This window comes from Oryzias latipes, chromosome 9 (genome assembly GCF_002234675.1).
Source record: "Oryzias latipes chromosome 9, ASM223467v1".
NCBI classification, from domain to species: domain Eukaryota; kingdom Metazoa; phylum Chordata; class Actinopteri; order Beloniformes; family Adrianichthyidae; genus Oryzias; species Oryzias latipes.
In genome coordinates this window covers 8,496,793-8,510,578 of record NC_019867.2, presented here as the reverse complement: position 1 = coordinate 8,510,578, position 13,786 = coordinate 8,496,793, and the positions used below count along the sequence as shown (strand labels likewise).

At 36.9% G+C, this 13,786-nt stretch overlaps 1 protein-coding gene across 1 annotated transcript in view; it reads right to left on the bottom strand.

Annotated features, from left to right (window-relative positions):
* Positions 1 to 3,219: 3,219 nt before the first annotated feature.
* Positions 3,220 to 13,786, bottom strand: part of oxct1 (3-oxoacid CoA-transferase 1) — a 45,687-nt gene continuing 35,120 nt past the window's right edge. The window contains exons 16-17 of the mRNA XM_004072221.4: positions 3,865 to 3,966; positions 3,220 to 3,781 (exon numbers count right to left, since the gene is read on the bottom strand). Coding sequence (XP_004072269.1) covers positions 3,746 to 3,781; positions 3,865 to 3,966 — 138 coding nt within the window. The 3' untranslated portion in view covers positions 3,220 to 3,745. The remainder of the gene's footprint in view (positions 3,782 to 3,864; positions 3,967 to 13,786) is intronic.

The following is a 13,786-nucleotide window of genomic DNA, read 5'->3' as shown; positions in this document are numbered from 1 at the left end:
GGTACCAGTACTTCAGCGGGTAGCAGAATTGTGATCATGCGTTTGGAAGGATTCAAATGTTGCAACACTGGGCGCTTAAGCCTCCAATGAATGAAAAAAAAACACGTGGGCACAATTTTTTTTAATAACACATCACCTTTCAGACAGAAAAAATATTGTGAGGATAAACGCTCTCAATCCCTCAAAACCGGAACAGTGTGGCCTGCGTACGGTACTGTGCGTACAAACAACTGTGGTGATGGTTGGCACTACATCTTCCACGCCAATGCCACCAAACACATCCGAGCAGGCGCTCTCGGCTGACTGCACTGACAAATCTAAAAGCATTTAGTGGAAAATGAGAACATTTCAAATGCAGTCTGTCTTCAAACGCGAGCCAGATGAGGGGGTGCTGTCACAACCAAAGGGAATGTGGATGAGAGCCAGTACATCTGCAATAAAGATGGCAGAGACGAGAAACAACCGAGTAACAATCTGTGGGTCTGTTATAAAACGGCAGGGGACTCTTACACCAGTCGGTCACAGAAAAGGGCCACCATTTTGATCCTATAAAACGTATCCGTGCAAAAGGTCATCCCAGAATTTACTGCAGTGTTTACCCCATCTCCCACTTACTGCTATAACGCAGAGCAAATGGAAAATAATAAACCCATGTGGTGAAGCAAAATCAACATGATTTTCAGCAGAAATCTCTCTGTGGAGGGTAAAATCATCCCCTAAAAGCCTTCTTAAATCTTGACTTTAGCCTTTTTGTTTGGAGTTTGTGTGTTTCTCTCTGCATGCAAAAACATATCAGACAGTTGTGTTGTAGGTCTGACACTGAGGCTGTGGGTTTAAAACCTGAGTCTGGTGATACCGAAAGCATGGTGCATCTCCACGGGAGAAAAAAATTCAAAAAAACATCTGACCATCAAAGAGGAGTCCCAGCTCTTTGATGTTCAATTTAAATCAACCATATTGTACTTATTTATGATGATTGCATTTTGAATAAATTAAAAAAATAACCTATAAAATACACCTTTGAATCCCACATTTTTGAAGGAGATGGCTTAATTGGATACCACACCATTAGGGAGCAGTAACCCAATTGTAAAATGAAATAGGTCTGTAAAAAAGCTAAGAAAGAACGAGTGCAGTGAAGGATCCTAGAGTGTCAGATCACTGACCTCGTCTAGTTAAGCTGAAAGAAAATTTCATCATTAAGATGAAGACTGTATACATTTTGACAGAGATTTTATCTTTGGTCTTTTAATTGCTAATTTTAATCTTCATACAGGTCCTTAGTATCAAACCAAAATGGGCTAAGAGCTAAAACCTTGAGAGAAAACAGCTGAATTAAGGGATTTTAAATAAAAAGCTGGATTTTTACAATTAAATATATTTTTCATTTGGTTTACTGGCATTAAACCAAATGAAAAATATGGCATTTGGTCTACTGGCATTACTTTTTCCATTTTAACAAAATACCAAAAACCACTTAAAAAATCCAAATGTGCTAAGAATGATTTTTAAAATGTTCTATTATCAAATGAGTAATTATTTTGCATTTCAATGAATTATACAAAAATTACGACATGACTGCATATTTCAGGTTTAGGGAGAGACTTTTCAGTGTCTGAAGGGTTGTATATTGCAAAACTATAATTGGGTTGTGCTCAATTTCAGAAGAACCACTTGGTGCGGCGTAGTACAATTTTAATGGAAGCGATTCTATAGCATAATTAAAAATAAAAGTCAAAACCAGACATGCTTTTTCATTTTCTTCTTCAACACCGCTTATTCTGTCACTTAATTAATTAACATTTCAGCAGCTTGACACACGGAGATGGCACCGACGTCATCGCCCCGCCTCCCTGCTGGAAATGCTTATTTGAATTGAATAATGCGACAATGTTTGCAGGGTAGATGTTAAAATGAAAATGCCATACCCTCTTTGCATTTTCATTTTAATTATGACACAGCATAAGCGGTTTTTAAGTAGAAATGAAAAAAGCATTTTGATGGATTGCTTTTTAATTTTGAGTCATTTGATGCAGTTACATTTTGAAAATAAAAAAGCATTTCTGTTAATCCATTTTAATTGTCAAATTAGACATTTCTAAATGAATTTTGCTACACGTTTCCCAGAGAAATTTTTAAAAATGAAATGTCAAATACCATTTGCTTTATCATTTTAATTAAGTGACAGAATAAGCAGTGTTGAATTAGAAAAGGAAAAAGCATTTTGAAGGAATGCTTTTTCATTTTAATTTTGAGTAAAAAAATGCAGCTTCATTTTGAAAATGAAAAAGCAATTCTGGTTTTGACTTTTATTTTTAATTATGCTACTGAATTGCTTCCATACGATTTTCACTCTACTGTCCCTAGTCTAAAATAAAATTTTACTGGAGTCTAAGACTCCCTCTTTGACATTTAGGTTTTGTTGGTAAAGTGAAGTAACATTTTCAAGTGTAGATGTCCTCACCAGAGGACATACACAGATCCACTCTCATATTAACAACACATCAATTTCTGTTCTAAAAGTGAGAATGGCAACCAGTATAAAAGTCACTAAGGCAGCAGCTTATTCCAGTTTTTCTTCACGATGATAAAAATGTGAAAATTTGAATGCTTCAATTACTCAACACAATGATTTTTATTGTCAGAGTTTTAGTCTCCATCTTGAAACGCCCTTCATCCTAAGTGCTTTAACCCCCTTTTTTTTTTACTGCACCTGTTCAGACTGAGTCATTTATAAAACCCAGTACTATTTTTTCGCTGTTAGACCCGACCATGTGCTTGCCTCAAAACCTTCGTCTAACAAGTAGGTTACAAAATGTAGGCTTATGGGGTAGCACAGGGGCTTGACTCATAAAAGGATGTGCTGGATTACCATCAACAAGCCGGTGGCAAGAGCCCCTGTCACTTTCATCCATTTTTCTGCTTGATGATCCAACCCTGTTGATCTTCCTGAACCCCAAAGCCCAGTGGCTGAATTCTGCAGTTACGCAAGAGCCCTCAGGTAATGACAGGGCCTCTCTACTCAAGTGCACAAATCAAATCAAGAATATGTCATATAAGCACTGCATATATATATAGAAAGGTCCAACCTGTATTACCCTCAAAGCAGTCTTTTGCCTTCAATCTATGTGATGATTACACGTCAAAAGTCTCCAGTTATTGGTCTTATTTTTACCCAGAGACCAGAAATGGGGTTTTAGAAAAAAAACAGACTCTGCACACCAGGCTGTAGTTTATTTCATAAAACAAATGTCAGAGTAAAAATATGAAAGCTTATTGTTTTACATTTGAACAACATGAGACTGAGCAAAAACAACTGACATATCAGTAAATCTTTCAAAGAACGGATGGATTATGCAAAGAGGATGTTATTTTCTTCTTTTCTCATTTGGTGCAGCACCAGTTTTTGGGAACTCATGTTTATGATTAAGGAATATTCACCTCAGCTACTGCATCTCTGCCCTACAAATGCATCATACTTGAACTGCATATTGCATTTACTCCACCATAAATGAGACTGCTTTTTACTGCTTAGCTACCGGTACATGTAAAATGCCCATTCATGGGACATTCTTCTTCCTCCAGGAGCACATTCTGTGAGTCTTTTAAGTGTCCCACATTCATTTTTGCAGCACAAAAAGAAACAGTTTTTAGTTATTGCACATGTGTCTTATTCAGTTATCAATGCTGCAGAGCAAACCCACATGAAACCACCTGAAACTGAAAAAAAAAGAAAAAAACTCCTCTAAATTTGCTGCATTGGTCTCAGGTTGGGAGATACCTACATGATATAAAAACAGAAGAGAGATGAGAAATGCTAATTTATCTTCAGGGTTAGAAAATGGACTAAAAAGCAATACTCACCTCAAAATCTGTGCCCGTGCACGCCTTGATATCATCAGGGGTAAGACCCTCCCATATTTCTATCAGAGTTAGGCCTTTTTTCTTGTCTATATCAAACACAGCCTGGCAGGAAAACAAAACACACACACACACAATTAAAATTTAAACATTAGTGGCTCCCACAGGAGGGCAGAGTCCCACTCATGACTCACGCCTTTAGAAAGATGACTAAAGATGACTAAAAACTGCAATTACTGATGAAACTGTGCCTCTGAGAGCAGCCCTCAACCAGTGAACACTTGTGCTCCAAGTGTTCTGCTAAAGCCAACAGTTTAAAAACAAGAGAAAAATACAATTCCATTAAGAATAATGGATCCAAATGAGGGTTCTTCATTAATGCAAAGTGAATCAGAGTAAAGGTCATTCATATATTTAACTAATTAACACAATTCATGCAAATTAGGTTTAAGATTTTAATATGCAAAAACAAGCCGACAGTGATGTGTCTATCAACATATATTCAGTTTTTGTTTAAATGTTTGCGACAAACACTCATGAAGCAATCTGTAAATCATGTGTCTTTTTTTTTTTTAAACACGTCTCCCTCTCTACTTCATCTCAAAAGCACGCCACTCCAAATCAGGCAGAATAATTATAGCTCAAAGTGAGTTCCTATGGAGAGTGGCAGCAAGCGGAAAAGCCAGGTTTTCTGTGGCAACACAGACCCCTCACAGGTGTAAACTGTAGTCGCTGAAAGGTTTACTCGGAAATCAAAAGTCGAGCAGCACAAAGATGTTCAGAGGAGCTCCTCTGGTTCTTGGATTCTGATGGGAAATTGTGCCACACAAGTTTCCACCAAATTTGTGACAGCACACTTTGAAAACGCTTCCCCTCTGAGATCATCTCCTTTTCAAACAGCAAGCATTTACTTTGAAATTCTTGACGAAGACTAATGCTTGACCTCCTCCCCTTCTAATCTGTCATTCAAACAGACTTTGCACTTAGGCACCAGTTTCAAACTGCAATTACGCTTGGAGGGTTTTTGCTCTTTTGTGAGCTGCTTTTGAGGAAAGCTTTTACTGCATGGTAAAATACAAAACAGCAGTATAAATGTGAGGACATGCTAATGTAACCCCTTGGCATCAGACTAGCCATCAGACTAACTGTGAACACCTGGCCCCGCCCTTATTATGAAAGGCCCGGTGTGTATATAAGTTCCTGGTCAGCTGGTGCACTTCCTGCTTGCTACTTCCTGCTTCCTGCTGGCTGCTTCTTGCTCTCAGCTGTTGCTGTGGCCACACCAGGACGCCTAAAACAACTTTTTGAGACATTTTTTGGAGACCTCAAAATTTCCATTTCATTAAACTCAAAGAGACCTGCTCATCGGTCTTTGCGGTCGCGACACCGAAAACAGAAAAAAAGCTTTATCATAGTCACAGAGCTAAGCTAATGCTGCCTCACCTTTGAGACTTTTTTATTTAATGGTTCTTGTTTGGTTGTTTTAATTTAGTCGCCTGAATTCAAGCCGAAGGATTTTTGTTAAGTGGCTTTCCTTTTGTGTTAATTGAATACTTTGAACTGTTTTAGTTTTATTTCCATGATGCCAAAATGGCCACTGTCTTTGAATTACATAATGGAATGAAAAACCATGTTGTGCAACATTTGAAAGTTTAATTTGTTTAAAATTACTCTACTTTGATTAATAACGGGATAAAATTAATTTGTAACTACAGAGTACATTTTTGATTTAAAACATTTATCCACTTACCTTGAACCTTGATATGGAATTGTTTGACTTGTGTACACACTTTGAATTCTATTTGAAACAGCTATTTATTTTTTTGATAAGAATATTGTTTCTCTTGTTTTTACTTTCTACAATTATGATTAATCTGATTTATTTCAGTATACCCAGTGAAATGACTGGTTTGTTTTTGTTCAATTCTTGATTTCTGTTTTTTCTGACTCTTTCTAGGTCAGGTTTTTTGTTATGTATGCTTTGATCTACAACTTGATGGCGAGCTACCCAAATCTGAGATCCTGATACTTCCACCCTCAATAACTCCTCAGCTGCAGCAAACCTCAACTACATCCCAACCAATAGACTTTTGGAAACCATTCAATAAGACTCAGACCCATATCCCGGTTCCTTTTTTTTTTTTTTTTTTGTATTGTTTAAATGTCTATTTTCTGTTAATACAATCGATTGCATTTTACTTTCATCGCTGTCTTGTTTTCATTTACATACCTTGGGCTCCCTGAGACGAATTCTGATTATTGCGTCTAGTCCCATAATCTGAGAAGCGTTAGACTAACACACCAGGAAGTGGAAGGTTAAGCGGGGAGTGGTCCATGGGATTCAGGAAGAAATGTCCCTCTATATAATAAAAAAATGCCTTTTCTCTTTTTTTTTGATCAACAAGGACAAATATGCAGAGATTGCCGTTAAAGATCATCTAACATCCTATTTTCTAAGCAGAGCTCCTCATTCTCAGATTCTTAAGCCTTTTCCTTAACAATTTCCAGATTAGCCTTAAAATACTCCTTTTTCCTAACACCTTAATATTAAGGCTGCCTTCAGTGACCCCCGAGTCAACGATTACATATGCTGCTGGAGTTGGACTGGGGAGCATCACATGCTAGACTGGATAGAACAACTATACTACTGAATCTCATTTTAGCTCTCACTTTCTAACTATTAAAGGACGGGAGGGACACTCTCATTTCGAGAACTGGTGGTGTGCTGTAAAATGCCCCCACACCCCCTGCCATGTTTCACCCACTGACTGTGAATGAGAACTGGACTTAGTGACTCCTCCCCTCTGGCGTTCCAAACAAGAAGTACCAGCTGACTTCTATTGGGAAATAAACATATTTGTCACAACCATTCTTGCTCTGCTACAGTTTTTCACATGTTCTTGTGAATCCTAATTTGTTGCATATTTTTTTTCTGTAGAGCAAGTTAGTCAAGTTATAAACTGGCCAATCAGACAAAGACCTGGCTGCAAACAAGAAGGCACCCACCACAACTATCCAGAACTGGTCCTAGACCAGAAGTCCCTGTTTTGATGGATACAAATTTTTTTTAAGTGGTGACCTTAACAGTACAGTTTTTTTCTCCTGTTTTAAACCTAAAACCTTTAACACCGGAGCTGTTTCTGTCAAAACCTATGTCCCTTGCCATAAAACCTACTATGCCCTTTGACATACTGTAACTCCTTACACAATCAGTGTAAATCAGCTGATTTACAGAGAAACTTTTCGCCGATATGCAGCACATTACTAATAAAAAGTATTGAATACCAGCGCAAAGCCACTTTTCTCCGACACAATAAGCTGACTCACGTTGATCATCTCAACGGTTGATGTTAAAGGAAATATGAAGCTGATACTTTTGTTAATACCAATTTTGAAAGTAATGCAACGATTACCCTTTTTGCCCCATGTTAAGCTCATCTTGCACGCTCAACCATTCACATTAAAAAGTTTTAATAAAAGGTGGTACAATTCAGAAAACATGGAATTTCCAATTCCGCTTAATGATGTCTGGGCACCATCTTGTCTGTGGCCAGGTCCCCATTCAAACAGATTTTTTGTAATTAAAGTATGTGGTCTCCTTTTGAACATCCAAAATAATTGATAGATTCTCCTAAGTCCGCTTTCAGGTGGTAGGGGTGTGGACCTTCAAGTTCCCTCCTGATGGGCAAGAGTGGATACCATAAAAACGATGACTCAGGCCGACTTGAACCAATCATTGCCTACTGACATCACCTGGCTCCAACATGGCAGATATATCGCATATGTCTAAAATAATGGCAACTGAATTGACTTAATTTCATTGGAGCACAAAGCAGGCCATTTTCTGTGAGTGACGTCACACTCACTTGGTCCAGTTCAGCGTGTTGTTTATTCCTGTTTTCCAATTGTCATTGGGTACTGGAAAGATGCTTGTCTGCCAATTTTCCCGTTTTTTTTCTTTTCAAAGATGATTTTGGTTTGCAAGTAGCAAACACTTGTTTTGAAGCAGGCAGCTACACAGTAATACTTACCACTTGTTTTATAGGTTCCTAAAATAGGGCTTTATAGTTATATTTAAAGAGGAAAATAATAAAAGATCCAGAATATTTTGTATGAAAAATTAGTTATAACCCCTTTTTTATTTTTTTCCACAAAATGTGTAGCGTTGGTGGTTTTTTTTTTAATTCATGCAAACAATGCAAAAATACTTGACTGACAGCCTGGGCACACTCTTTTAGGCTGGGCCGTGTTGCCGTGCTCAGCAGGGGCTGACAGGCAAAGCCATAACTACATTCAGGAAAAACCTGTCAGGACTCTCAGCTCATTAGAACAGCACACAGTGACAGGGCAGGAGGCAGATCTCTCACTCCAATATAGCAAGACAGATGGAATGTCACAGGGAACAAGGGTCTATGGATAACATAGACACTGTCCTGCATCTCTAATTGTGAGGCTTGTCACCAGTGATTAAGGAGAATTAGAGCTTTATCAAAATGTGCCAGCAGTTCTTGATAAAAAATGCGAGAATAGTGTGGAGTTATGGAAAGTGCTGTCATATGTCAGTGTCGAAGGCACAGTGCGACTCTGCTTTAACACGCAACGTGAACCTGCCATTGAGAGATTTGGGTGAAACCATTCTGAAACTACTCGTAAGAAAGCTATTCGTCTGTTTCTATTAAATCTTGACTAACCTGAAGATGCAATTTTCATGTTTAATGCTCAGCTAAACAAGAAATCACGCAGCAAGAAAACCCATTTGGAACCTGCTTGATTTTTAAAAAAATGCTAAGGGTTGTTTTGACGGTGTATTTTTTTCAAATGAAATAATTAAAATTCTAAGAAGTTTTGTGGAAAAATTTACAAAAGAATTTAATTTTTCTGCTACAATTATAATTGGCATTGTTGTCATTATGTGAAATTACAAAATTAGCATTCTCCAACGCCTGCTGAGATGACTAGATTTTTAAACATTAAATTATTTCTTTTCCAAATCTGAAAATATTACTAAATGAAGAGAAAGTCTGTCAGAAGCTTAATATGATCTATATTGTGTATTGTTTGACAAAAATAGTATTTGTCTTGGGAAAAAAGACAAATTGAAACATCACAATGAGCTTCAATCATAGAAATGAGAAGCAGGGACAGTTTGAGGCATTCCATTTTTCCCATCACAACTATCTGTTTTAAATGTAATGTTTGTTTTGAAAACTACACTCAATTTCCCATCCCTCTTGGCTAGAGTTAAGAAGTCTTCTGTCTTTGTCATTACAAGCTGTGCTCATCAAGTTTGACAAAAAAAGTTCCCATTTTCTGCCATCATTTAGGAAATGTTCTGGAGCAAAAATTTGAATCATCAGCGACCATCAAGGGTTCAGGATAAGCAATTTTGGGCTTATGAAATGTTTGCAGTGCTGTTTCCAATTTGGTACTGTTGGGAGTTAGCCCAAAAGCTGTTATCAACAGTTTTAAAGCTGACTACAGATTGAAAAGCTGTAGCAATTCTTCAGGTAAGAATGAGCTTTGATCAACACTGAGAAATGCAAAGACAGGAGAAATTAATGCTAAAAAAAGAGACACAAAGAGTCTTGTTAACAGAGCACTTTTACACTTTATGGTCCATTCAAATGTTGTACTTTTGTTTTAAGAGAACTAAAGAAGCCTTTTTCTAGTCAAAGATGAAAATTTTCCACACAGAAAAAAACAATCAATAAAACATAAGACAACTAAAGAGGGGAAGATCTTGTAAAAGGAAGTTCAGTTTAATCCTGAATTTTTCCAAAGTTGATGCGCTGACTTTCTGCTCAGTTTGTTGTTCGACACATGAAACATCTCCTGCCCCTATAGTCCATTTGGAGTGGTTTATCAGTGACATAGTCACGTTATGGTTACTTTTTAAGTTTGTTCTAACAAATGTATTTGGCTATAAAACAGGGGTGTCAAACTCATTTTCACCGAGGGCCACATCAGCATTTAGTGGTTGTCCTCAAAGGGCCAGATATAACTTATACATGTAACTAAATGTAATGAAAAATAAACGCAACCATTCCTTAAAGTTACATTACTCATTTATTTATTATAACTTTTTAAAGTGACAATTACAGTTGCATAGAAAACATAAGTTTGCTCGTTCCTCTAGCATAAATCCTTTTCAGTTTGATTCTGTCAGGTTAGGTTATATTGACAGTGTTTAAGTCCTAATGTCTAGTTGCCCGATCCGATATTTCAAGTCCAATTCCCCCTAGATATGAATAAATACACACCAATTTTTATTTATTATTTTAAGAAATGAAAAACTTTTATGTTCTGGGGGCCACATAAAATGACATGGTGGGCCACATTTGGCCCCCTGGCCTTGACTTTGACACATGAGCTCTAAAGTCTACATAGCAGTATATTTTTTCATTTTTTTCTCCATTAATATGCGTGTGTTTTTTTAAAAAAGAAAATAGTTAGAAGACATTCAAATATGAACCAGTCCATTTCAATATAATTAAGCAATAAGCAGTATTCCTTGAAATAAAAGTAAATCATTTTCATTTATAAAGCTTTTTCTGAAAACATATTGTATAATCAAAGTAAAGAAAACCTCGGATTATGAAGTGGTTTTTTTGTAGATTAAAGAAATCAAGGAAAATTTTCCCTAATGAACATTTTTAACAATAAAGTTCTGCGAAGACATATGCCTTCTAGACTCCACACAATAAATGCATAAAATGAATAAATTAGAGCCATGAATGCTGCGTGGATTTTTCTCATACCGCCTAGAGTGAGGACTGTAACATTAGCAGAATATTTCCATTGTTCATGTTGCTTAGCAATAGTCACCTCTCAGTCCAGTTGCACAAGTGATTATGCTAAATAATAGTTAAATGAAATCACCATCTGTTATCCCTCATTATGCGAAACTCATAAATAGCGTTTGAGGAAATAAACCAAAGCAACGTCACGATCTGAGATAAAGACTAAAAGCTGGGCATTTTCTACCAGTTTGCACTTATTAAAACAGATAGAAATATTTTCTGAATTCAAAGCTAGAAGTTTCACATGCTGCCTTGTTTTTATGAACTGAAATGGGACTTCTAGTTCAAAGTGAATCAAAACGGACCTTTTAGTATTTTAAATACACCTCCAAACACTATTTACAAATAACATTATGAATATTGATGGGAAAGGTTATTTTATTCATTTGAAAGCTTCACAAAGAATGAGAATTGACAAGAACGAACTATAAAATGACCTTTATAAGTGGAGGATCTAAGCATGTAAATCCAGTTTAGAGATTCTTAAATTGAAAATCTCATTTCAGGTTGGAAAATGCTGATTTAGATAGCAAAGAAAAAACATTGGCATTTATTGCGTAGAAGAGATATTTTTCAGTGTTTAAAAAGCTAAAAATAAAAAAAATAAAAAAATAAAAGCCAAAACACATTTAACCTCCTGACTGCCAGCATTGCAAATTTGTGCTCTGTACAGGACATTTCTAAACCTGAATTATCTCCCACCCACAGCCTACTACCAAATGTGAAGGGGTGGGGCTCTGGGAACTGGAGTTTACCGTAATTGCATTTTTAAAATTTTGGCTAGACAACATTTTTTCTTTCTCTGGAGGATATTTCACTCGCTTTAAGGTGAAAAAATAACTACTCTAAGGTCAAAAGAGATGGATTATTTAGTAAAAAAAGAACAAGCAAAAAGCAGTAAAGGCATAAATGTTGACCACATAAATCTCGACCAGAAAACTGTGAGGAACCACAGCCAAAGTTGAATCTGTGAGAGTATTTCCAGAACTTACAAAAGCATTAAAAACAGATTCACCTTTTGTAAATACCGGCAAAAATCTGCTTGCTGAAATGATGGACTATAAACCAAAGCTGAACAGAAGAGAAAGAGCATGGAGGGTGTGTGTGAGCTGACTTTGCAACTGATAAGTCATGTTTTTAGAGAGCAGTAACCACCAACAGGAAACAGAACCGACCAGAGCACACACAAAACCGAGCCTGCACAAAGCTCTGCTGGCAACTGGAACTTCTTTCTGGATTATGCGTTCAGATTATTTTATTCTTGACTTTTAACCCAGGTTTACAAATGATTAAATGATGCCTTATGAGTACCATTTGCCCTGTGGTGTCTGCTTTAAAAATGAAAAACAGTAAGAGACTACAAACCCATGGGCATTGTTGTTAACTAATCTCTGAAAATATGTGATGCATGTCTAATGTAGACAAAATAACTTTTCAAAAATGCAACTAAAAAATAAGCTGGGGGGGCTGGATGGCTTTTCACACCACTTTTGAGTTAATACAATATAAAATTCCAACATATCTCAACGTGTGTGAGGTTTGATTTTTTACCACCCACAAAAAACATGTTTTTCTAAGAGTGTAAAAAAAAAGGAAAACCCTGTGGACTACAGCTTCTACTAGATGTTACTAACCTGCCTTTACAGTTCACCTGAGTTTGCAGGCTACCTCAGTTTTCACTCCAGAAAATGCAGCTTCAGAGGGAAGGCTAAAGCAGCCAAAGCATCAACAGTACAAAGAAAGGCCCTGAGGTGGGGATGAAAGCATCAGCAAAATTCCAAACTGAAGGGAAAATGCAATAATAAAAAATACAAGAATTAAATAAAGAATAAAAAAAAAAAGATTTAAAATTATGTATTATTGTTCTGCAAGCCTTGGAGTTACTCATTTCAGTAACTGACAGAGAAATAGCTGTTTTAGAGTTGCTGAAAAAAATTCCTCCAAAATGACAAAGAACTTGAATATTTTTGGTGGAAGGTGTGTCAACAAAAACAAAAGAATTACTCTCTTAGTTGTCATATCTTGTCCTCCAAACCTCAGGAACATGTTGTATTCTTGCCCTAGTTACTGTTACTTGGCACAACCTTTTTTCCTCTTCCTTTTAGATTTTGTGAGCGCTAGTGACCTTTATTTAAAAGATCACCAAACAAAAGCTAAGTGAGTACAGAAGGTGACAAACAGCAAGGAGCACGGAATGGAACCAGATTGAGGACATGCAGCCTCAGACCTTCTGCTGTCTGACTAAATATGAGCAAAACCTGTTTTATTTGTTTTCTATCTGGACTTGAATGCCTGAACTCATAGTTATTATGGTGTTGCAGAACTTCTCTCATTTCAGTTAATTCAAAACGCTGGAAAATGGACGGTAAGAGTACCTACGGCATTGTAATATAAAATAACTTTATTATCAGTTCGAGCAGAGACTGGCAGGGCCTTCATACTTAAGGCCTTCTATATTCATCTTACTGTCTTAAGCCAAAACCCCCTGAACAAAATTTGATTGTGCCATGCATAATGACAATAAAGAGTCTTATTTTTTTATTTTTTTTGTCAACCTCCTTACCTTTATCCGTTTTTTCTTTGGATTTTTTTGAGAGGCAAACAATGTAATTTAAAGCCTTGACTGTGGCTTTGTATACACAAGAGGTAGGAATTCCAAAGTATCTTAAAGATCTTTCTAATATGACAATTCCAACATTTCTTAGGAAGCAGCCTTTAGTCACATGATCCTGTACAGTTGCTGCAGTTTTTTGGGTTGTGTAGATCCATGGAGGGCCGTAGACAGGAGAAGCCACAAATGTGTCTCTTGCAGTTCCCTCGTGACTTGTATATGCGACCACCTCAAGGGGCATCATGAAAATGGAACTTACCCTTGTCGTGCATGTAGTAAGTGTATTTTGAAGTATTCGTAAGACTAATGTAAGGTGCGCCTAATGTGTTGTTGTGTGACTTCGGTAAAGAGGACGCAGGAGAGGACAGCATGAGAACAGTAAGGAGGGAAGTGTGGGAGTGGAAGAAGACACACCCCTAAATAGTACAAAGGTCAGGCATATGCATTATGCAGAACGACATCGTTTTGACAACTCTGAAAATGCCACCTGCAAAGAGACACGCTTATGAAGCAC